The following is a 24,202-nucleotide window of genomic DNA, read 5'->3' on the forward strand; positions in this document are numbered from 1 at the left end:
TCCACCCCTATTGATTTCTCTCTCTTTCTCTGATCGCTGTCATCTAATTTCTTTGTCTTTTAGTCAAAAACAAATCAAACTCAATTATTTCCTCCTTGTATGCTTCTAAGTCATGCTTGTTCCTCTTGTTAGCTGTGCGCGCTTGTTAATTATTTTGCTTCTGATATGGTTTTTGTTTTATTGGGGTCTTTATTTTTGTTATAAAAATGAATGAAAGCAAAATTTTGTTGATCTAAAAAGCCTCTAGTAGAAACCATATTCTTTTTAGATCAATTCATGGTAGCTTTGAAAAGATAGATATGAAAATCATGCTTGAGAACTTCAATCTACATGAAAAACCGAATCGATAAGGGAACCAAAGTCAAGGCCAGTTAAATCGACTCAGTGGATGTGGAAAGTTTTTTATCGGCTTCAGTGACTGAGATGTTAAAATCGAGTCCACCCCTAATCATAGAGGGTACTTGGCATCCGTTGATAATTGGGTGGGTCAAGATCAATATTGATGGAGCATGGAAGCATGATACAAACAAGGGGTTGTGGAATAATTTTTAGAGATTATGTAATCACCAAATGAAATAATAACTAGATGGTTTTAAGTAGTGAACTAAGTTTTATGATTAAACTACTCAAGAATGAAGAACATATGAATTGCTGATGCAGTGTAAACCTCACAACTGAGGAAATTTCACTGCGTGGCTTTTGACGTAGCCAACACGAGGAACAAATCCAATATGAATCAAATTGTTACAGATCACAAGTCGTGGTATTCAACAGAACCACATTACAAGCAACAACGCTAACTTGTATACAATTTGAATAACCTATACTGCAAACTCAATTCTCTCAAAGTCAGGTGAGATTTACATAATCAATCTTTCCCTTTCACCTTGTATCAAGGATACAATGATCTCAGATACAATGATCTCAAATACAATATAAGAGAAAGGATGCAGTGAAATGAATAAGTTAGTATGAGGGAGAGTTTTTCCAAAAATCAGTTTGTGAAGACTATGCAACACCAAAAACAAAAATACCTAACACCAAAAAAACTCTTCACATAAAATGCAGATTCAAAACCTTTTATAGAGGAGCAAGACTCCCCTCAATCAAATCTTTTCTTAATCACCGAATAAGATAAACATGGAAAGGTTTTTAAAACTATTTTGAATATACAATCAAATCTTTTCTAGCTTTGAACAAAGTCTCAATCGGATATGCATTCAAATAAGATTTTCATATCAATTTAAAAGCAATGCATATCAATTTAGAATCGTGCAAAAAGATATGGATTAAAAAAACATCTTCATTTCAAGATCAGTGAGAGTTAACCTCCTTGATTTTCTCTTCTTGATGCGATTCTGCGATTTCCTTTGAGTCTTCGAAAAAGTAGGAGAAATACTCTCCTAGTGCTTTGCAATTTCTGATTTCCTAGTAGCCTTGGGAAAGTCATGTGTTGAATAGAATAGTCCAATTTACTTACAAATTATAATGGTTGTTTTTAGGGGTGGGCGCGGTGCGGTTCGGTTCGGTTTGAGACCCAAACAACAACTAAACGCTTTTTTTGGTTGACTTATATATCAAATCACAACCGCATTACAAAAGGGCTGAACCGATTATTTCGGTTACATCATTTTTCAGTGTGGTGCGGGTCGGTTTTGGTTTGGAGCGATTTATTAATTTCAACTAGAAAGAGATGGCCAAAATTTGGCTTATTTTTACTTAACAATTTCAATAAGGTATAAATAAATTTTGAATGCATTTAGAGTCCACACAAATCGGCAAATGCAGAAAGACCATAGCAACTTATTACACACACAGATATATATATATATATATATATATAGATAAGCAAACATAATAACTTATTACAAACTGAAAACCTAATCAAAAATGGATTTCTTATATATTGAAAACCAACATTTCCATCAATAGAGAAATAATAAATAAATAAAATATAATTAAAATAAATTCGGTGTGGGTCGGTTTAAATCGGGCAGTTTATGACCCAAAACCGCAACCGAACTGCTTTTATACGGTTTGGTGCGGTGTGATCATAAAATGACATCATTTTAGTTCGGTGCGGTTGCCGAACCGTTTTTCAGTGCTGTTCGGGTCGGTAACTGCATTTTCGGTACAAAATGTCCACCCCTAGTTGTTTTCTAGGAGTTTTTGCTTACAATATTGATATTCTTAAATCTTAACTCCGTGTCGACAGAGATTATGGGGGTTATCAAGATAATTGAGCTAATTTAGATTCATGATTGGAAACATAAATTTAATTTTCAATATACAAGTCACGCAAGAAATTTTTATTTCATTCTTCTAAAAAAAAAAATCATTTGAACCTTATTCCAATTTTTCATTCCATTGTTGCCATCCGGGTAAAATGGGCAAATGGCCGAACTCGCGAGCAATCGGTTTCAACTTTCAGTTCTTTAATTAGCCCACGGTTTTGAGTTGGTGCCTTTACTGCTTTCCTTTATATATAAGACAACATATAACAAAGAGAGCTCCATCAAGAAACGGAAGTGAAAACAAACTATCTAGCAAAACATGGTGGGTCAGTGGACGGTGGCGAAGCCAAGCCGGAGCGACGACGTTTTGGATGCCGACGAACAGCTCAGGATCGCCACCCAGATCAAAGCTCAGTTCGACTCTGCAGCGCCAAAGAGACCCATGAAGCCGAATCGAAGCGAACCCGATTCACCAGCTCCAGCTCTCTCCATCGTTGACCCAACCAACATTCCTGAGCTTCACAAGCTTCGTACTCTTCAGTCTCAATCGCATGTCAGTAACCAATCACCGACTCGTCGTTTTCTTCTTTTTCAGATTCTGTAGTTAATGGAGTTTTGATTTAACAGGTCAGAATCTCAGATGAGGGAGCTAGCATCGTGGTACAAGATGAGTTTGTGGATACCCAATATTACAAGGAACTGAATTCCATTGACAAACAGCATCACATGGTATATATGTTCTAATCAAACTGTCAATTGCCTTCTTTCTTTCTTTCTTTCTTTCTTTCTTTTTTTCTCTGCAAAAAAATATATGTAGTGGTTTCTAGTGAGTTTGATTATGAAGGTTTAATTTGAATCTGGATTTGATCATAATTTGGACAGACTGGGACTGGGTTTATAAGGGTGGAGAGGGAAGAAGAGGGAAATGAAGATGGCTATGATATTCAGTTGAATGGAATTCATGGTGGTTCAAATGGTATGGTGCGGGCTGGTTTCAGAAGCAACCCTGCAACAAATGAATGGATTCCTAAGACTGATGAAGATCTGGTATGGATTTAGAGTGATTGTTATTATCATTGTTAGTGATTGTAATAACAAGAATTAAGCATGTAATACTGAAGGAAGTGGGAATGTTCTGTTTTATTAATTGTTCCATGTTTCTTTGTTCTATATGATCACCAGGTCTTCATTTCCTCAAAGCCAAATCGAAGTGAGAACTGAGAGCTGTTTTTAGATCTGGACAGATCTCGTGTTGTATCAATGTACTTTTCTATAGTTCATATTCATATGTCATAGCTCATTGGCAAAAAGGACCAGATAAGTATGGATTTGAGGGAAGCTTTCACATTTTACTCGTAAAAAATTTGTCTTTGAAGATGAGCACCAAATTCTTTACTGTATTGTGTTCTCATCCATTTCCATTGTAGATAAATTTTAGTAATCGATTAGACTGGGCCAACTGACTCTGCAATGCACCTAACCGATTATTTAAGTCAAAGCTGTCCTAATCAAACGAAGCTGTTTCAAAGAAATTTACTAGTTCACTGTAACTTAATTCTTTACAAACCTTAGACACAAAGATACAAATGATCGATCAAAGACTCAAAAGCGACATAATATTATTTTTCTAAACTGAAATAATTATGCTGTGTGCTCGGTAGGTTTAGTGAGAACAATGTTTAGAATGGGTCGTGCTTTACGCAGCCTCTAATGGCACAGTTTAGTCATATCAATTTTTTCCTCGCTCGCTCTCTCTCGTTCAAAGCATCGACCCTAAAGTCAAGCCCAGCGTTGGGCCAGACCCGCTCCAGGGCAGGCCTTACTTCCAACTCAAAATGCGAAAACTCTTTTATGCGCTAAAAGTGTAAGTAACCAACACTTAATATATGATCTCAACTCTTAATATTTCTTATTTAACTCTTCACCAAAGTAACCAAAAGTTACAATTGATGTTATCCAGCCATCCGTTCATGTTAGTGAAAATACACAATAGTGTTCGAAATCCCTTCGGATCAAAACGGCATAAGCTTGTATGACTCATTCTCGACTTCTTCTAACTTATATCTGAAATATTGTAAAGATTTTGGGTTGTGCTCAAGTAGCCTTTTAAGTGGATCCGTTGCTAATCTGTCTTGTTCCCCCAACTCCCTCGATCAGTTTCTTCTCTATCCAATACCCTCCAACCCAAATCAGAACCGGCAAAAAGTCTGAAGGATTCGCCACCCCACCATACTCCAAAGCCTCCTTCATGATCAGTCTCGTTCCCCTAGTCAGCTGCTGACCAGGGATTGTGTGGTCACTCACCGTCCGATTGAAATCGGAAGGTTGACAGCTCTCACCACAAATCTCATCACTTAGCTGTCAATCGTCCGATTGAACGGTGAGTGACCACACAATCCCTGGTCAGCAGCTGACCAGGGGAACATTTTCGCCTTCATGATATCCTTAAATTGCCTAGCCTCTCTGTCATCCGACATGTGGTCTCTGTTGTACCTCTTCCCGGCCACCATCATCCGTTGAAAATCTCCTACTATTACACTAGGTTTCAACTTTTTTTTTTTTTTATCAAGAAGGAACTTCATTCATAATGAACTTCTTACAATGATTTTGGGGCAACAACCTGCCAGAGGCTACCAACCGGAAGCTCAAAAGCAAGATTGACCACACTAGACTCCAAACTGGAAATCTATACTGACTAACTTATGGAGCCATAAAGGCCCCGACTCCAAACAAAGTAAAGGACGACTAACTTTTAAAGCCTCTTTTGCCAAACAGTGAGCAATCTTGTTGCATTTCCGTCTCACAAATTGGCTACTACAAATGGATAAGGACTGAACTGAACTTTTCACTTCATCAATGATATGGCCTTCTAGACTGAGGTCCTCCGAACTTTCTGAGGTTTCAACTTTAGTGTCACATCTTTACCAAAAAAAACTTTAGTGTCACATCCAATATCTTTATTAGTAAAAGCAAAATTTAAAATTGTTACGGTGAGCTCGCTATATATAAATGGAAGAATGTCGAGATGTTTATTTTGTTGGAATACTTATATTTCTTTACAAACCTCACAAAGATTGGAATTATTCAAAGACGTGCATAAAAGGTTACATCTAATTAAGCCTCTTCAAATACAGTACTCCCCTTCTCTAGCTAACCTACTTGTTCAAATAGTTTGACACTCTGATGTTTTACCTATAGCTTAAATAAGAATTCTGTTTACAATGGGACGTGCTCTACACATAGCCTCCAATGGCACAGCTCTAGGCATGGTGACTCCTTTGCCTTCGGTCATATCAACATTTTTATCATCTACTCTCTCCCATTCAAAGCATTGAATCAACGACCCTAAAGTTAGGCCTACCACACGTTGGGCTAGACTCATTCCAGGGCAAGCCCTTCTTCCTAGTCCAAATGGCATGAGTTTGTATGAGTCATGCTCGCCATTTTTGAACCTCTCGGGCTTAAAGCTTTCCGGATCATCCCACAACTCAGCATCTCTATGTATTGCCCACGCATTAACCATTACCATTGTGTCACGAGGCGCATCGAATCCCCCGATCGTGCAATCATCGGACGATAAATGCTGCACCAAAAGCGGCGGCGGATAAAGCCGAAGGATTTCAGAAATAATGCTCTGTAGGTAAGGCAATTTGGAGACATCGGGTTCGTCTACTAAGTGATCCAAGCCGAGATGAGAGTCCAATTCGGCTCTAGCATCTTTCAACACATGAGGATGGTTAAGAAGATTTGACATAATCCATTCCAGTGTCACCGCTGATGTATCGGTTCCCGCCTGTAGTAATACTCAATGTTTTAAAACGCTGAGGCGTAGGGCGAGGCATTTTTCGGTGAGCCTCAAGAAGGCGTTCGCCTTGAGGCGTAAGGCGTAAGCCTTACGTAACAAAGACTTATATTCATGTAATCATGACTCTTATATATACCACATTAAGAGAGCAACCAAAAGAACATTATTAGATGAAAACATTTTAATGAGAGCTTCCTTTTGCTTATATAAACTTTGAAGAGAGAGAAAAGATGTGGCAAACTTTGTAACCGCCGGACGAATAATCTCCTTGTTCTCGGTGAATTTTCTCATAATAGAAAGAACTTGTGTGTGCCCATAAATAAACTCCACAATTTGCTTAGCTCTTTGAATGGTAGTTTAAAAGCCCTTCAATTTGCTTATATCCTCCAACATCAAGTCAATGCAATGTGTCGCACATGGAGTCCACCACAATTTGCTTCTATGCTTCATAAGTTCCTTTCCCGCCCACTTATAATTAGCAGTGTCGGTAACTATTTGGACCACATTCTCCTCCCCTACCTCCTCCACAACACTATCCAAATAATTGAGCATCAACTCCCCATTTTTAATTGTATCCGATGCATCAACCGATTTCAAGAACCATGTACCTCTAGGGCTATTTACTAAAAAATTTAGTATAACCCTACTTTTGCCATCCGTCCAACCATCCGACATAATTGTGCATCCATAATGGATCTAATCTTTTTTGTACTCTAACATCATTTTTTGAACATCTACAACTTCTTCCTTCAACATCCAAGTCCTTAGCTCATGACTAGTTGGAGGTTGAAAACCGGGGCCGTTCTTGGAAACTTGCTCCAATGCCGCAAAACAATAAGGATTATTTGCCACATTAAATGCTATGGCACTAGTATAGAACAACCTCCCAATCGCCCTACACACATTACGTCTTTCTTCTTTCTTGAATGAAGAATTCAATGTAGCTTGCCGAGCTTTTGAGGAGACAAACTTGTCCATCGGTCCTCTTGACTTCGGTTGACTCGTAGAACCACCACAAGTGGAGTTTGAGCACTACCACTCTCACTTGCAGTCACATTTTCCACTGCTTGAACATGTGCATCTTCTTCTTCTAGTGGCTCCAATCCCCCTATCTCCCTATGCACCGTAATCCTTGCTTGTTTCTCTTCTTCATTTCTTTGAAGTGCTAAAGTGCACCAATCCTTCACATTTGGTGGGACTTTTCGACAAGCTTTGATTCCTTTATGGGTGCCAACTAAATGCTGCTTGAATATGAAAATGCCACTGGTATTTTTTTATTATCACAAAACGCACACAAAAAGTACTTCAACTCCCCCGGAATTGGTTTAGTCCATTTCCAAGCATGATCTTTCTTTGTTGTCCCACTAGTTGTAGTACTAGAACTCATTGTTACCTGCATTATAACATAGCATCCTATCAATTACATATAATATACAATTGCTATTACACAAAATCATGCAATCTGCCAAAAATCACAACATGACTATTTCAGGCAGCTATCAATAACTGGTACTGGACTCTACTGGGATTATATAATTGGTATCATACACAAGAGACAATCAATATCTTCCTGCTGCTATCAATAACTGGTATTATATAATTGGTATCAGACACTCAATTAACACAACTATTATAATGACAGCATCTCAATATCTTCCAGCTGCTACTTCAAAAGAGGACCGAGAACATTGACAGTAACCAAACTCAAAACTCAAACTGAATCCAACAAAATCTAAATCAATTCCAATGGGATCACAAAATCTGTAAAATTGACAGTAACCCACAAACAAGAATATCTAAAAGATCAAAATCTGCAAACTATTGCAACCAAATTAATGGGGTTGCTGGACATATATGATTGTCTAGACAGGAAATCGGGAACAACCTGAAATCAGGAAATCGGGAATCATACCTTCAAAAGTTCAAATGGCCTATTGCGAATCCAAGTATCCAACTCCAATACCTTTAAATAACCTACTGCGAATCGACCTCCAATCAAGCTCAAATTGACTGCTGCGAATCGAAATTGAACTCCTAACTTGAACTCTGGGTTAGGGATCGCATTTGCTACCTTTTGGAACAGAGAGGGTTGAAATCAAATCTCATACACTTAATTGCTCTAGGGTCGCGACCTAGAAAGCCTTTAAACCCAATCTGTTTCAAAACGACGTCACTTTTCATTTTTTTCTTCCCGTACGCCTTTAGCACCTTGGAGGACTCCTTTCACGCCTTTAGCGCCTTGGAGGACGCCTCACCAGTGTCGTCACCTAGCCACTGAAACACACTCAATTTCAGGCCAGGAATTCGATTTTTGAGCCTCAGGCGCGCTTTTTAATTCATTGATTGAAACACACTCAATTTCAGGCCAGGAATTTGCTTTTTGAGCCTCAGGGGTGCGCTTTTTAATTCATTGGTAATACCTGAAAATGAGCATCTAGTTAATTAGTAATACTTAAGAAAGAACTGCCAGTGCTGCAATAACAACGTTATCCTGTCTAAAATAGAAACTTCTAAGTAGTATAATATATATATATATATATATATATATATATATCTATATATATATATATATAGATATGTATAACTGATAGATGTATGTACCCACCATTATAAGCCCTTTGATGATTTGATCAGTGTAGTACTCGGGCTGTGATTCTTGCAGAGAAATCAAATGGTCAATCATGGTGTTTCTCTTAACTCCTTTATGCTCATCAATGAGACCTTGAAGAAATGCATCACTCTTCTTCCCCAACTCGGTCATCTTCTTCTCATACCCATTACTCCCAACCCATTTCAAAACCAGGAAGAAATCCGCCGGATTCGACGCGATGCCGTACGTGAAAACCTCAGTCATGATCTCCCTGAACTTTGTGGCCTCCTCTTTGTCCGAGTCATCAATGTCGTCGCCGTAGTACCTCTTCCCCGCCACCATCATCATTATGATGTTGAAGGTAAGCTCATTGAACATGGAATTCATTTCCACCTTGGAGAAATCACCTGAACTCGAGTTCTGAGCCAGCTTGAGGACCAAGTGTTTGACCTCATTTTTTCGAATGGTGGAGAACATGTTGAGGCACTGGGAAGAGAAGATCTCGATGGCAGCAATGCGGCGGAGGTTACGCCAGTGGTCGCCGTAAGGGGCGGAGACCATGGTGGACCAGTTGTAGCCGATGTACTTGCCGAGGAGCCCTCTAGGGCAGTTGACGAGGACGATGTCGTTTTTGGTGAAGCATTCTTCGACGACGGAGGGGGAGGAGACTATGACCACGCGGCGAGAGCAGAAGCAGAGAGGGAAGATGGGGCCGTAGGTTTGGGAGAGGATGTGGAAGGTGCGGTGGACTGGGGGTTTGAGGAGGTGGAGGTGGCCGAGAATTGGAAGTGAAGGGGGGCTTGGTGGGAGGTTGGCGTAACGGCGACGATTCAAGAAGAGGAACTTGAAGGTGAAGAGGATGAAGATCAGTGACAAAGAGGTGTACAACACAATGTCTTCCATTTTTGCTTGGTTTTCTAGGTTGATGTAATATGTGAAGAAGAAGATAGAAAAGTACGTACTTATAAGGACATATACGGGAGAGTACCAGGACGTTGAATTTGAGATTGGGAGAGGTGAACTTACAGCCCGTGCTAATGTTTTACTCTTCTTCTATAGAGTCCATTTTTCAACTTGGATTTTTCTCTATTTTTCAGTAGAAGTTTTCAAATTGTATCTTTATGGCGGCGAGAGCCGAACCAGAGAGGGAAGATGGGGCCGTAGGTTTGGGAGAGGTTGTGGAAGGTGCGGTGGACTGGGGGTTTGAGGAGGTGGAGGTGGCCGAGAATTGGAAGTGAAGGGGGGCTTGGTGGGAGGTTGGTGTAACGGCGACGATTCAAGAAGAGGAACTTGAAAGTGAAGAGGATGAAGATCAGTGACAAAGAGGTGTACAACACAATGTCTTCCATTTTGGTTTGGTTTGCTAGGTTGATGTAATATGTGAAGAAGAAGATAGAAAAGTACGTACTTATAAGGACATATACGGGAGAGTACCGGGACGTTGATTTTGAGATTGGGAGAGGTGAACTTACAGCCTGTGCTAATGTTTTACTCTTCTTCTATACAGTCCATTTTTCAACTTGAATTTTTCTCTATTTTTCGGTATAAGTTTTCAGATTGTATATTTTTCAACTTGGATTTTTCTCTATTTTTCGGTAGAAGTTTTCAGATTGTATTTTTTTCAACTTGGGTTTTTCTCTATTTTTCTGTAGGAGTTTTCAAATTGTATCTTTATGGAAAAAGTGACGAGTACGTTAAAACACATTAGGCGTGCACAAGTGGGTATATGCATGAAAGTAACAAGGATTGGACATTTGCCTTTTGGGTTCATGTTTGTGATTGTGATTGTGATTGTGATTGTTTAGATTTGTTAATTAGTGTCATAGATGTTGTATTAAGCTTATTTACATGTTATGTTTACCAAATTATTCAACAGATTTATACTCACATATTTAATACCTTCACATGTCTCAAATCTAATACGTACATACTAATGAAGGGAGATGATATTATCTTCCAAAAAAAAAAACCCTAGGGCAGTTCTATGTGTGCAGCCACCAAACCAGACAAACAACGCGACCTCCGTCGCCATTTCTTTGATCCCAAACCCGTCAACATGTCCAACATTGATGTTGTAACGTCATCCTTTGCTGCATCACTTGTGCTTGCTAGCACTAATGTGGTGGATGTCTCACGAGCCTCGAATGGAATCTAGAGATGAGCCAAGCAATCCTTTCTGTTGGCACGTCCTTTAGTGAAGAAACTGGCCTCTTTGAAACATTTTTTCTGGCGAGTATGGGTCCTTGATAAGGATTTCAAGATTCAAGAGAGGGCTCCAAATCGTTTTGTCCTGGCATTTGATTTGCGTAAGGACCGTAACAAGGTTTTGAAGGGTGGACCATGGCGATTTAATTAGGCTCCGGTTGTGCTTCAGGAGTATGATGGCATCAAGGCTATTGAATAGGTTGATCTGACTGTCCTTTTCTTCTGGGTTCGAATTAGCAACATGCCGCCATTGTTTGAGGAGCTTGACATGATCAGAAATATCACTTCGGTGGCTGGTAAGTACCTTGAATTGGATGATAAACTCTTTGCAAATACGGGCAAGGTTAGGGTTCATGTGGCACATGACATTTCGAAACCTTTTTTCCTCAAGAAAACCCTAAAACTGGCGCCTGGGGTTGAGGTTGAGATTTCGTATTTTTTTGAAAATCTGGTGGGCAAGTGTGATCATTGTAATCTGATTTACCATGAGGGAGACCATTGCCCTTTGCTTGGTAGCCATGCTACAACAGGTACAAGACGTGGAGTTGGAGAACAGAGGAAGGAATTTGTTGGTCCTTCTTTAGGGTTTGCTGCTAACACTTTTGTAGATGGAACCTTTCATTTTCAAGGTGTGCAAACACCTATTCTGCCATCTATCTTCAGGTCTCTATTCCAACCCAAGGAAGCATCTACAGCACGTAAGCTTATCATACTACGTAACAGAGCCCTAAATCCCACATTGATAGAGAAGGAAGTGCACCAACCCTTGGCGTTGGCAGTGATTGTAGCTCCAGACCTGGAGGTACCTGTTTGGACCCAAAATGAGCATTTTGGCCTGACAAGGCATGTGTTGGAGAAATTGAGCCAATGTCAGTGGCTCAAGCTATATATTGTCGACAAGTTCGAAATATATTATTTAGAGGCTAAATAAAGCCTACTATGGAGAATTATGCGAGCTGTAAGAAAAGGAAATGATGGAAGCATGGAAATGAAAAGTCAACTTTAGCACATTTTCTCACTTCGGCTAGGAGAAACCGAGCTAAACAAGGAAAGAGGGGCGGAAGACTAACCAAACAAGATCCAAATAAGTTGAAACTTTCCAGATTAATACTAGACATCTCAAGGATAATTTCTTATGAAGAGTACAAGATCTAGTTTCAAGTGGAAAGCCTTCAAACAATCAGCCCAATTTTCTACATAAGCAAAACTGGAAAATTGGACCTGTAAGAGGTCCAGCAGCGTTTCTGGCCCAACCACTAAACCAAAAGCTCTGAAATTTTACCAGGATGATCTACACTCATAGTGGAACATTTGTTATGAAGAAGTCACGGTCAAAATCTGAATTCTTGTTGGAGATATAATTGAAGGAATAAAGGAGCCGAAAGTGCTTCCTTATCTCCAAAATTCATCATTCCTTGTCTCCAATTATGCTTCTTTATCTCTTTATCTCCAAAATTCATCATTTCTTGTCTCCAATTAATGCTCCACTATCATTTGTTTAATGCCAGCTGCTTTGGCATGGTAGCCTATAAATAGAGGTTACAAATTCATCACAAGACACATTCACAACATCAAAACATCTCTAAGATGATCTAAGTTCTCTCTAGAGCAACCTCTCTAAGAGCAACTCCTCTCCTTCTCTTTCTCTTACCGGTGATCACACTCCTAGTCCTAGTCTTCTCAGAAGCCGACTTTCAGTGCCACCAAACCCTCTGTCAACGTACTTCGGTCCTAGTCTCCTCGGCAACCGACGGTAGTGCCGCGACCACAACGGTTATAGAACCAGCCAAGCAAGGGTAACGCCCTAGCAACCCAGCCAAGCTAAAGTCACGCTTTAGCAAGTTCTCCTCACTTCCTAGTGGTTCTCGCTCTGCTCGATCTACAACATCGAGTATCGATTGTGATTTTCAAGAAGCTCAGCAAAAGTCCTTACCACGAGGCACAAAGAATCCCACGACGAGGTTGGTGCTCTCCTCGTCCACAATCGCTTGAAAGAAGTCAGGTCAAGGGACACCCCCGACGACCGCACCCGAACGGTGCTGGCACGCCCGCGCAAGAAAAGAGACTGTTGACCAGCTGCAACAAAATTGGAGCCAAACATTTTGGCACACCCGGTGGGACATACTGTGAGCTGTAAATCACACCACTATTAAGAAATTGAGGTTAGTAAGGGGTTGTGAATCATAACGGAATAGGTGAAGTCTCTTTTGTTAATATTGACCTAAACTCCTTATTGGTGCCTAGTTCAGGTCCCTTAAGGTTAAGGGCGGTTTTTATTAACACTTGTTGAACTGTCTTCACACTTATGATCTTTCTCATCTCAGTAAGTATAGCCTATGTGAAATGGTGTCTAGAAACGGGACAACGTTCATAACAGGTTATTGAATCCAGAAGTGCGTGCAAATGGGCCTAAACCACTATGTGGGAGTAGTTCATGCCAAAATGGATTCTGCCTCTTTTGTTCGCCCTCCCCCATCTGGCCATTTCAGTAAGGTTGCCCAAAGGATTTGAAAGAAAGTTTGTGTCTAGGCGACTATACTTGGACCGCAAGTCTAAACCTTGATTCACAAAGTCTTATTGAATTTAGCTACTTATACAATACAGCATACTGCCAGATATTCACCATTGGGAAGTCAGACGATAACCCTTACCAAAAGGTTTACGTCAACTGCCTGAAACATAAGACCCCCAGTTACAGACCGCACACGCGTGCAGACTGTCGTGGTCTTTCAGAACAATTAGTAATTCAAAGATTTTCTCTCCACACGCCATCAACAGAGATGACGACCGAACAAGGAGAAGATCAACATCCCGCTACTGAGGGCGAGGCAGTTCTCACCGTCCAGCCTAATGAGGCCGGAAAAGCGTTTGATACCACCAGGGTGACTGAGGACGAGGTGAGAGCGGATATTTTTGTACCCATCCCTATCCCAGAAAACGCCAGCCTGGAAGCGCAACTTAACATCATGCGAAAAAACAATAGTACATTCTGGGCAAAGACGGCTAAAAGATTCGAGGAGCAGCGACGGATGTCTAACAATCTGATAACGAAAGTCAGGCTGGAGATGGAGCGCAATACGGAGCTGTTGCAAGGGAATACAGATCGCACGGCACGACAATCCCAGGAGCAACATGAACAGCTCGTGACCTTGATAAATGCCCAAGCTGCGCAGACTAAGGTCGTTCTCACAGAAGTCGCGGCTATTCGCAGTGAGGGATCCAATACCGCGATCCAAGTTGCCATGCAAAAAACTGAGATGGATCAGGCAAGAGATGTCCTGAATAAGGTGTTAGGGGACCCCAATGCTATTCTAGGGTCCCTCGGCCAGCCTACAGGGTCAGGTAAGTACATACCACCAAATGCTCGAGAAAAAGCAAGCGGCGGCAGTACAGCCACATCCGCTACTGCTGTATCAGTCAGAGGTAAAGAAACTACTCTGGCAACTAGTGGGAAGAACAACGCCGCGTCATCAGTCACGCAAGGGACCAGGACTTTGAAAATCAATGAAGGGGCCTCTGTTGGTCATAGTTTGTTTCCCCAATATGATAGCGACGGAGTTGAATACGTGCACCACGATCCACCTCCAGCAAGTCATTATGGTATCGACCGGGTTGAAAGTCCAGCGAAGGTCACCGCAGCCACAAAGGGTCAGCCAGCAGTGGGTTTTACGTCGCAGACGTCAACCCGACACAAAACGACCCATGGAGGCGGCATATCTTTGGTTAATCAGGCTTCACAGGCGCCACCGCCGATCTGGCCAGTTGATGATACAGTGGTTCACCCACCTCCTCCTGATCCAAGATATATAAGGAGAGAAGAGGTAGAAGCAATGATCAGGCCGCGAACCAGAGGCCTAACCTGGAGGAGGCTTACCAAGGGCCCTTCCCACCGCATATTACGCAGACACCTTATCCTAGGGGATATAAGAACATTACGTTCTCTACTTTCTCGGGAGAGGAAGTCGAAAATGCCGCGGCCCATTTGGTTAGGTTTCGAGTACAGTGTGGCCAGTACCAGAACGACGACAATCTGAAGTGTAACATCTTTGCTACTTCTTTATCGGGGTCTGCCTTCACCTGGTTCACAAAGCTGCAACCGGGATCAGTTGCGAGTTGGCCCACGATGGAGAAGCTGTTCAAGGAAACCTTCGGGACTATCGAGCCGGAAGTAGATCTGGCTTCACTCACTCAGATGGCTCAGCAGCCAACTGAATCCGCTGTCATGTACCTTCAGCGTTTTCAGATCCAGAAAGGAAAGTTGAACGTGATTCTGCCAGAGAAAGAACTGGTGAAATTGGCAATCAAAGGCTTAGAGCCACACCAACGCAAAAAACAGCATGGAAGTATGTTCAATTCCATGGGGGAACTGATCACAGAAGTAGGAAGTTTCGAGCACTTACTCAGGGAGATGGACGCTTTGAAAAATGCCTCGAAGGGGACATACATCCCAGGGAAACACCGAATAGTGGCTGCACTCAGCCATCAATCCAGTTCCTTTGATCCTTACTACAAGAGTGAGGAATCTAGTACAGCAGAGGCTAATGAGTCTGAAGAAGATGAGATAGCTGCCCTGGAACTCACCGGGAAAAAGGCTTCAACGCTAAAGCAACTGAAACTGTGCAAAGAGCCGGTGAAGCTCAAGTCGTTGGTTTTCACCAAACCAGAGTTCGCAAGTTATACTTACGACGCGAACAAAGCGCATGAAATCTTGGATGAAATGATCGCCGCAAAGATGGTGAAAACCGACTTCGGCCCATTTCCCAAACCAGAGCAGCTAAGGGGGAAGAAATACTGTAAACTCCATAATATGTGGAATCATAATACAGCCGATTGTGTTAAGCTGAAGGATCAGATCCAAATCTGGTTAAATAACGGTAGTTTGCAAGTAGAGGCACCGAAAACAGCAGCAGCGTTGGTGGACCTAGATCCCTTCCCAGATACCGGCATCAACATGGTGGACGTGGCATGGGGTGAAAAAGATCAGCAGAATAGTCCAGACCATGCGGCTAAGGATTTGAAAAGGATTGGAGACAAAGTCATGAAGCGGGAATCCAAGACTCGTTTACCCATCGTCCTATGCTCGCGGTGCAAGGAAGAATGTGACACTCAAGCCCTAGATGAGGAAACATACCAGACTGTTCGCTTTGGATCTCTACCGCCAATACGGTTAGTATCATCCTCTAGAAACTTCCAACCATGCAGCCCAAGAGTATACAGTGGTTCAGAAACTCTTTCTCCAAGGGACTCAAACTTATTCAAAAAGTTGAAAACCGCGAGGGAAGAAGAGCAAGTAGATAAGCGGCAAGGGGTTTTAACTAGACCTTACATTCCGCCAGTGTCAACGTCCTCCATCAAAGAAGGGAGATGGTATACACAGAAGAAGGGCAAGGCGGTGGAGATGAGCTCTTCAAGGAAAAGAAAACTCCAGCGGAAGTTTGGAGAAGCAAAGCAAACCTTGGAAGCACTAGATCAAGGATTGATCAAACCATCGCAATTACTGAAACCTCCAGAAGAGTATCAGAGACAATTGGAGGCACTGGCCTCCAAGAGATTCGTTTCCCCGCAACTTCAGAAACAGCAGCCCAAAGTATGGCACAAAGAGCAAAAGCCACGTGCCCCCAAGAGCAGCGCTCAGGAGAAGTCCTTAGTTCTCGCGAAGCAAGAACCGCCACTAGCTCATAAAGTCAATGTTTGGAGGAGAGTATCTCGTGAAGGAAGAAATAACGAGCCTTCCGTCTTTGACAGGCTGGGGGCAAAGACAATAGGTCCGCAATTGTGCAGAAAGTTCAAAGCTTGGTGGTCGCTCTCCCAGAGGAAGTGCCAGCGGCAAAACAAATTTTAGAATCACTAAACCATGTTCCCATGGTACAGGAGCACGAACAAACCAAGGTGATGATCCCTGCAGAGGAATCATTGTTTGCTTTCATGGTTAAACGGTTCAACGCCGATATCCCAGCAGATGAACCCAAGCTCAATCTTGATGATGACATGGACGAAACAGAAATGGTGGATACCTCTTGCAATATGGTTTATGTGCTCCCTGCTAAGTATGCCTTACCAGTCGCTGCGCAGGAATGTGTAGAAACTGACGCGATTGGAGAACAGCAGTTGCAGATCACTTCAGCCGCAACAACGCAGGTGAAAGAAGCAGTGTTCCTTGAGACTAAAGATGCTAACAATAAGGGTTTCTTCATGAGCTTCACAAGACCCACACCCGCCATGGTGCAACACATGCGACCTTTGTATATCACAGCAGAAATGAATGGGACTAAGGTCAGCAAGATAATGGTTGATACCGGCGCGGCTGTGAATGTCATTACTACCAGAACCATGCATCTACTAGGGATCAAGAAAGAAAAGATCCAATCCACTTCCCTTACGCTAAAGAACTTCGCAGGGACTGTGACCAAAACATTGGGTTTGATTTTCCTACGAGTCAAGGTGGGTCCAGCAGAGGGGGTTTACGCTTTCTTTGTTACAGATTGTTATGCGGCATATAGCGCAATTATGGGCCGCGACTGGATCCACAGGAGTTATTGTGTCCCATCCACCCTTCATCAGGAGCTGATCATATGGGACAGAGTCGCGGACAAGGCAGAAATTGTTAAAGCAGACCCGCGACCTTTTAAGGTGTCCGCCAACTACTTGGACGCAAGGTATTACCTAGAACCAATCTCTCCTTTACAAGTCATTGGTATTGATGATAAGGGCCGCCCCACAGGGGTGACGACCTCTGAATTGGCACAATGGGGGCTCGCGGTCACAAAAAACGACCTCGAAAGGCCTGGATATGCGGTGCCGTCTCCAAGTGCTAATTAATGGATCACGAACTCATGGAGGAAGACGTAGAGGCCTTCCATTCTTTGTATGAGAGGCTATCCTTATACTTGGTGGAAACAGATGCCTATGATCGAGTCTCGACCTTAGAAATTGTTAATGAAGAGTTCACAGACCAAGAAGAGGAGGAAGAAGAGATTCGGCTTGCTCCAGCGGCATTGGATGACACACCTCCGAAGGTTAGGGACCCTACTGAAAAGGTCAATCTGGGAACAACTGATGAGCCTATAGAAGTGGCTATCAGCACTTACTTAGAGCCTAGCGAGAAACAGAGGCTCGTTGAATTATTGCTGGAATTCAAGGATTGCTTTGCGGAAAAATACGAGGACATGCCAGGCCTATCACCAGACTTGGTATGCCACCAACTACCAATGCTGCCTGATAAGAGGCCTGTGAAGCAAGAGCCGCGAAGAATGAACTCGGAGACCCAAGTTCTGGTCAAAGAGGAAGTCGAAAAGATGTACAAGGCGGGCATTATCAGGGTAGCCAAGTACAATAAGTGGTTGTCCAATATAGTGCCTGTTCGCAAGAAGAATGGCAAGATGAGGATCTGCGTAGATTACAGAGACCTTAATTTGGCTACACCTAAAGACGTCTACCCCATGCCTGTTGCGGACATGTTAGTAGACGCAGTTGCAGGGCACGAACTGTTGTCTTTCATGGATGGCACAGCGGGATATCACCAGATTCCAGTCGCGGAGGAAGATAGACACAAGACCGCATTCCGCTGCCCTGGGTTTGCAGGAGTTTTCGAATATGTGGTTATGCCTTTTGGACTGAAGAATGCGGGAGCAACATATCAGAGAGCCATGAACCTGATCTTCCATGACATACTTGGGAAGATCTTAGAGGTTTACATTGATGACGTCGTCGTGAAGTCTAAGAAGAGTGGAGATCACTTCACGGATCTCAGAAAAGTTTTCGAGCGCATGCAGCTACACAAGCTCAAGATGAATCCCGCCATTTGCGTTTTTGGGGTTCAGGCAGGAGATTTCCTGGGATTCATTGTCCATCAAAGAGGCATTGAGGTCCCTGAGGATAAAGCAAACGCGGTCATCAATGCATCTCCCCCGCGAACGAAGAAAGAGTTACAGCGACTACTGGGTAGGATCAACTTTTTGCGACGATTCATTTCTAACTCTTCAGGCAAAATCCATCCATTTTCCCCACTGTTGAAGTTGCAAGGACAGAATGAGTTTGTGTGGGAACCTAAACATCAAGAGGCTTTCGATAAAATCAAGGCCTATCTGGCGAGCCCGCCAGTGCTTGTTCCTCCTAGAACGGGATTTCCATTAAAGTTGTATGTTTCAGCAGCTGAGGCTTCCATTGGTAGCCTCCTCGCTCAGGATGATGCAAATGGTGTTGAACATGCCATCTTTTACCTCAGTAGGACACTCACAGATTGCGAAACAAGGTACACTCCAATGGAAAAGCTGTGTCTTACATTATACTTCTCAGCATGCAAGTTGCGGCATTACATGTTGTCCTTTACTACTTGCATCATTGCTCAAACCGATCTAGTCAAATATATGCTATCGCGACCTATCTTGAGAGGCCGTATTGGCAAGTGGGTGCTCGCCTTATCAGAATTCTCGCTACAGTATGTGCCACAGAAAGCAATAAAGGGGCAAGCCATAGCAGACTTTCTGGCACATCACCCTATGCTGGATGTCCCCGCGGTTAGAGATTTAGAGGTCGCTGCCACAACTTTAGATCGCTCAGATTTAGCGTGCTTGCCAGAGTACCCCGCGCTTTATCAAGCCACAGTCTCATTCCAGCCTTGGGTGTTATATTTTGACGGGTCAAGAACAGATACGTTAGCAGGAGCAGGGGTTGTCTTGGAAAACCCAACCGGCGATCGATTTTCCTACTCTTTCCAGTTGGAGTTCCAGTGTACCAATAACCAAGCAGAGTATGAGGCCCTCATTATAGGCCTAGAAGTACTACTAGAAATGGGAATCGGAGATGTACAAATACTTGGCGATTCTCTCTTGGTTATCAATCAGTTGTGCAATGAGTTCAGATGCAATAGCTTCACGTTGGTTCCTTATTGGAACAGGGCATTAGACTTATTGGACCAGTTTGATAACATACATCTTGAGCACATTCCTCGCGAGCGAAATTTTGCAGCGAACGAGTTGGCCCAGCTGGCAACAGGGGTAACATTGAGATATGGCGTGCGGGAGAGAATCCTTAAAGTCGAGCGTCGCACACTCCCTTCATGGATGACGAGAAGAGATCCTCCAGATGATACCTCAGTCGCGACCCTGGAACCCATTGACGTGGATTGGCGCATCCCTTTGATCGCTTATCTCAAGCAGCCAGATCCCACTGCCGACAGGAAGATTCGTTTTCTTGCACTAAATTACTTTCTTAGAGGTAACGAGTTGCGACGACGCGGCGAAGATGGCATAGACTTCAGATGTGTTTATGGCTGCGAAGCGAAACAACTCATGCGCGAAGTTCATTCCGGCATTTGTGGGGCTCACCAAGCAGGTCCAAAGATGCGATGGTTGCTCAGACGACATGGATATTTTTGGCCCAGTATCTTGAAGGATTGCATCGCATTCGCTAAAGGTTGTTTGGACTGCCAAGCTCATGGGCCGGTCCAGCATGTCCCTAATGTTCCAATGCAACCCATTATTAAGCCTTGGCCTGCAAGAGGATGGGCGCTAGATTTAATTGGGATGATTCACCCACATTCATCACTTCAGCACAAGTTCATCATCGTCGCGACCGATTTCTTTACAAAATGGATCGAAGCAGAACCTTTGAAAGAAGCATATGGTGGTGCGTTGCGACAATTCCTATTTAGGAACATCATATGCAGATTTGGTATCCCAGAAGTTTTTGTTTCGGACCGGGGGGCATCTTTCATGGGTGGTGAAGTTGATAAACTGGCAAAGGAATGGGGAATACAGTTCATCCATTCCAGTCCTTATTATGCTCAGTCTAATGGTCAAGCAGAGGCCAGCAACAAAATCACCATCACTTTGCTGAAGAAAATGTTGGAAGCTAATCCGCGACAATGGCATGAAACCCTTTATGAGACTCTTTGGGCCTACCGCACATCGAAGCGAAATCCCACCGCGACTACACCTTATGCTTTGATGTTTGGCCATGACGCAGTCCTGCCTTTGGAAGTCAACGTCCAATCATTACGAGTCCAAGAGCAACATCATCTCATTGGAGAAGACTACGTTCAGGCTATGTGGCAGGAACATGAAGACCTTAGCGAAAAGCGCTTGGAGGCTTTAGATAGTTTGGTCATGGAAAAGCAACGAGTCGCTCGAGCCTATGACAAGCGAACGAGGGGAAGGAATTACAGCGAAGGAGAGTTGGTTTGGAAAGCAGTTCTCCCGCTTGGCGAAAAATTAGATGGTCGCGGCAAATGGACTCCAAGATGGGAAGGCCCGTACATCATTTATAAAATCTTAGGGAAAGGAGCTTTTCATCTCAAAGACCTGGATGGAGATGTCCATCATAACCCTATCAATGGGAGATACTTGAAGAAATACTTTCTCAATGTCTGGGACTCAGAGGAGTCGGAGACAATTTATTAGCATAAGACATGGGAGACAATTCTAGTGTTCCTACTCTTGCAAAGCCCATTCATGAAGGCCTGTTTTTGAGGCCCATAATCATTTCTTTGCTATGCCTAGCAACACTAGGGGGGCAACACTATACAATAACTAAGCCTATTTAACCCCCAAAAAAAAAAAAAAAAAAAAAAAAAAAAAAAAAAAAGTCATAAATATAACTCTTCGGGGGCAATTCTAAGTGTCCCTACACTCGAGAAACTACTAAGCCGAGTCAGCGGCTCCGGAAACTTTTTTCAGCTTTGCCCTCGCAGGAAAGGCTGAGCTCAAGGGAAATGTAAGAGCCATCACCGTGACCACCACCTCCATCGGAAGTAGTCTTCATGTGGCCAAAGATGTCCTCACCGTGTATGGGAAACAGTGGAAGGGTTTTAATCTCCTGGTGATCTTCTCCTCGTTGTTCCATGATGGATCCACCAACAAGCCCTGATCTTTGCTTGGGCACTTGAACATCCGAAGTGAGCTTCTTCTTCTTCTGCTTCTCCCGAGCCCTTTGGTTCACGAACCAAAAATAGACATTCTTGAACTCGATCCTGCCGTACCATTTCAGCTGGAGACAGATCCTCTGAATCTGCTCTATAGTTGGGGACCTAACTCCCTTGTTGTAGAAAAGCTCATTGAGGATTCTTATATGATCTGTAGTGGGAATCCACCTAGTACGGCTCTCCCTGTGAAGCATGCTAGCACTACTCCCAGCTGCTTGGTTACTTCCTCCATCCTCATTTGGATGCCGGTTTTGTGGTTCCATTGGTGATGGATTGAGAGAATGCGAGAATTGAAGAGTGATGATGATGAGTAATTAAGAAAGATTGCTGTTAGAAATATTCGAGTTGATGAAATGATTTTGGGATTGGAAATTTGGGTTTATAATGTGGAGGAAGATATAGGCATGCAAATGTCCACCCGTGGATGGACGGTCAAAGAGAAGAGTCAGTAAAGCGTGATTAAAGTTGCCCTAAATTTCGGAAAAAAAGATATTATCTTCTCACGGTGGGGAACCGAACGGTCTTCGAGGAGACGGTCTTCGAGGAGGTAACTGTTCCATTTTCAATATTATCTTCTCACGGTGGAGTTTCCCAAGAATTTCGAGTTGGGGCCTATATTTGGGGCCTCGCGAGACACAATTATTGACTGCTCACGGATATTTGAATATCAGGATAAGAAAACAGCATTATATTCATAAAGTGGCTTTGCGGCCAAAAGTAGTACATTTATTACAAAGCCAAAAGTGGCTAGAATACAAAACAGGAATCTGTGGATATCTTTTGAATCTTTGCTCGAGTGGAAGCAGCTATGGAATTCAACGTCGGGTTGAGCCGCGCCATTATCCCAAGGAAAGGCAGACTTTAGGAAGAAAAAGAGGAGTAACGGAGCCCCCGCGCCCCCTTTCCATGGAAGCGGCAGAGGAATACAACATGGGCTTGCCAACGCCAGTATCCATGAGAAGGGGAGACTCCAGTCAGAGAAAATGGAGCCTCCAAGCCCCCTCAATTGGAAGCAGCTATGGAATCCAACGCCGGGTTGAGCCGCGCCATTATCTCCTGGAGGGGCAGAGAGTGAAGGAACCGAATATCAGCTTGAGTCTCTGCACCCCCTCTAGCCTTGGTAACCACCATTAGCTGGACATGAAGTACAGGAACAGCCATTCTGTGGCTTGAACCCATTCCTTCAAAGAGTCCATCCCTTCTCATCCCTCCAAGATTCTATCAAGAAGAGAAAGGGGGAGAAGGAGGTGAGAACCAAAGCCCCTTCCATCTGGAGGGCACAACACGGGCCGGGTCCAGAAGGAAGGAAACAGAGGAGGAAAGACGAACCTCAATTTGGCTTCCCTCCCTTCCCCGATTTGCTCCGCGTGTAAGGATTATGACAACGATGACTCGCACGATCATGGATCTCACACTCGGAGCCCCCTCGTGTTTCTAAACCAATCTGAAACCTGGCATTGTTGTTGCAAAATTCCAGAAAGGCGAAACGAGGGTTTGCCTAAGATTACGCCATAAGGCCTAACCCAGGCTTAAGATTACGCCATAAAGCCTAAAATTTAGAGGCTAAAGGTCATTTCATGAGGGGAAGATTTGTGAAAAAGGAGAAAGAGAAGCAAGGATTGAAAGGCCATTTCTTGAATGTTTCAGAAAATTTGTTGTGAGTATTCTTTGCCCAAAATACAACTATTTAAAGGGACTTCAGGAAAATCTCCACTCTTGGATGGATGGTTAAAGGGTCAAACCGATGTCAGTAAATCGAGATTAGTGATTCCAAATCTCGGGAAAAAAAGGGACTAGTAGCATGTGAGGAGCGGCTTTTGAGGAGCTAGCTATTAAAAGAAGGGATTATTAACATGTGAAGAGACCGACCGGTTTATGAGGGGGCCTACAAAGATTGGCCCGCAAAGCTCAATTTCAAACAAAGTTCCTCCAGGTGGCATTTCGCCGCAATGGCACCAGCTTCGGCCTGAATGGCCCAATCTCTGATACGGGCCAGGTTGTGGCCCATTTTTTCAGAAGCAGCCAAAGGTTCATCGAGTTGAGTTTCTTCTACAACAATCGCATTCTCAATAGAGAGCCAGCAAACAAGGCAGATACTTGCTGCTATACACATGGCAAAGTTACCACTAAAGAAGAAAAGGATCCTCATTCATGATCAAAAGCAGTCTCATTCGCATGGGAGTGGCACGTTAAAGTTCTGATCTCCTACAACCTACCCAAGTTTCACCAATTCACTGCATACCAGACATTAGATACATGAGAGGCAATAAAGTTGATAAAGAAAGCGTCGGTTCATGACAAAGGCAATTCAGATTGTGGTGTTCAAGTTTTATGGCCTATTTAGAGGCCTATATGGAATCAGTCAAGCAATTTCAAGCCAATAAAAGTGGCTTTGGAGCAACGACTTTGAAGCAACGACATTATAAGAGCGGTACTGATTCAAGACC

General features: G+C 43.1%; 3 protein-coding genes across 3 annotated transcripts; 2 read left to right on the forward strand and 1 right to left on the reverse strand.

Moving 5' to 3' along the window:
* Nucleotides 1–2,490: 2,490 nt before the first annotated feature.
* Nucleotides 2,491–3,628, forward strand: LOC112184377. Its single transcript, XM_024322635.2, has 4 exons — nt 2,491–2,787; nt 2,862–2,963; nt 3,117–3,281; nt 3,417–3,628. Exons 1-4 carry the CDS (start codon nt 2,554–2,556, stop codon nt 3,453–3,455), a joined length of 540 nt encoding a protein of 179 aa, XP_024178403.1. The 5' UTR covers nt 2,491–2,553; the 3' UTR covers nt 3,456–3,628.
* Nucleotides 3,629–5,433: 1,805 nt separating this feature from the next.
* LOC112184375 (cytochrome P450 81E8) lies at nt 5,434–9,532 on the reverse strand. Its single transcript, XM_024322634.2, has 2 exons — nt 8,641–9,532; nt 5,434–6,038 (listed from the first exon to the last, which is right to left on the reverse strand). Exons 1-2 carry the CDS (start codon nt 9,530–9,532, stop codon nt 5,434–5,436), a joined length of 1,497 nt encoding a protein of 498 aa, XP_024178402.1.
* Nucleotides 9,533–17,667: 8,135 nt separating this feature from the next.
* Nucleotides 17,668–21,234, forward strand: LOC112183837. The gene is made up of 4 exons (XM_040513293.1): nt 17,668–18,208; nt 18,521–19,057; nt 19,193–20,286; nt 20,386–21,234. Exons 1-4 carry the CDS (start codon nt 17,668–17,670, stop codon nt 21,232–21,234), a joined length of 3,021 nt encoding a protein of 1,006 aa, XP_040369227.1.
* The last annotated feature ends 2,968 nt before the right edge of the window (nt 21,235–24,202 follow it).

This window comes from Rosa chinensis, chromosome 2 (genome assembly GCF_002994745.2).
Source record: "Rosa chinensis cultivar Old Blush chromosome 2, RchiOBHm-V2, whole genome shotgun sequence".
NCBI classification, from domain to species: domain Eukaryota; kingdom Viridiplantae; phylum Streptophyta; class Magnoliopsida; order Rosales; family Rosaceae; genus Rosa; species Rosa chinensis.

What these genes read in the sequence shown, in the direction of transcription:
- LOC112184375 (XM_024322634.2), bottom strand. Translation starts at nt 9,532, where the DNA reads ATGGAAGACATTGTGTTGTACACCTCTTTGTCACTGATCTTCATCCTC. An exon ending in CAAAGGGCTTATAATGGTGG is followed by an intron (nt 6,039 to 8,640) that starts GTACATACATCT and finishes TAAAACATTGAG; the next exon opens with TATTACTACAGGCGGGAACC.
- LOC112183837 (XM_040513293.1), top strand. Translation starts at nt 17,668, where the DNA reads ATGGAGGAAGACGTAGAGGCCTTCCATTCTTTGTATGAGAGGCTATCC. An exon ending in ACATGCCATCTTTTACCTCA is followed by an intron (nt 19,058 to 19,192) that starts GTAGGACACTCA and finishes AAACCGATCTAG; the next exon opens with TCAAATATATGCTATCGCGA. An exon ending in CTCATGGGCCGGTCCAGCAT is followed by an intron (nt 20,287 to 20,385) that starts GTCCCTAATGTT and finishes TCATCACTTCAG; the next exon opens with CACAAGTTCATCATCGTCGC.
- LOC112184377 (XM_024322635.2), top strand. Translation starts at nt 2,554, where the DNA reads ATGGTGGGTCAGTGGACGGTGGCGAAGCCAAGCCGGAGCGACGACGTT. An exon ending in CTCTTCAGTCTCAATCGCAT is followed by an intron (nt 2,788 to 2,861) that starts GTCAGTAACCAA and finishes TTGATTTAACAG; the next exon opens with GTCAGAATCTCAGATGAGGG. An exon ending in CTAAGACTGATGAAGATCTG is followed by an intron (nt 3,282 to 3,416) that starts GTATGGATTTAG and finishes TATGATCACCAG; the next exon opens with GTCTTCATTTCCTCAAAGCC.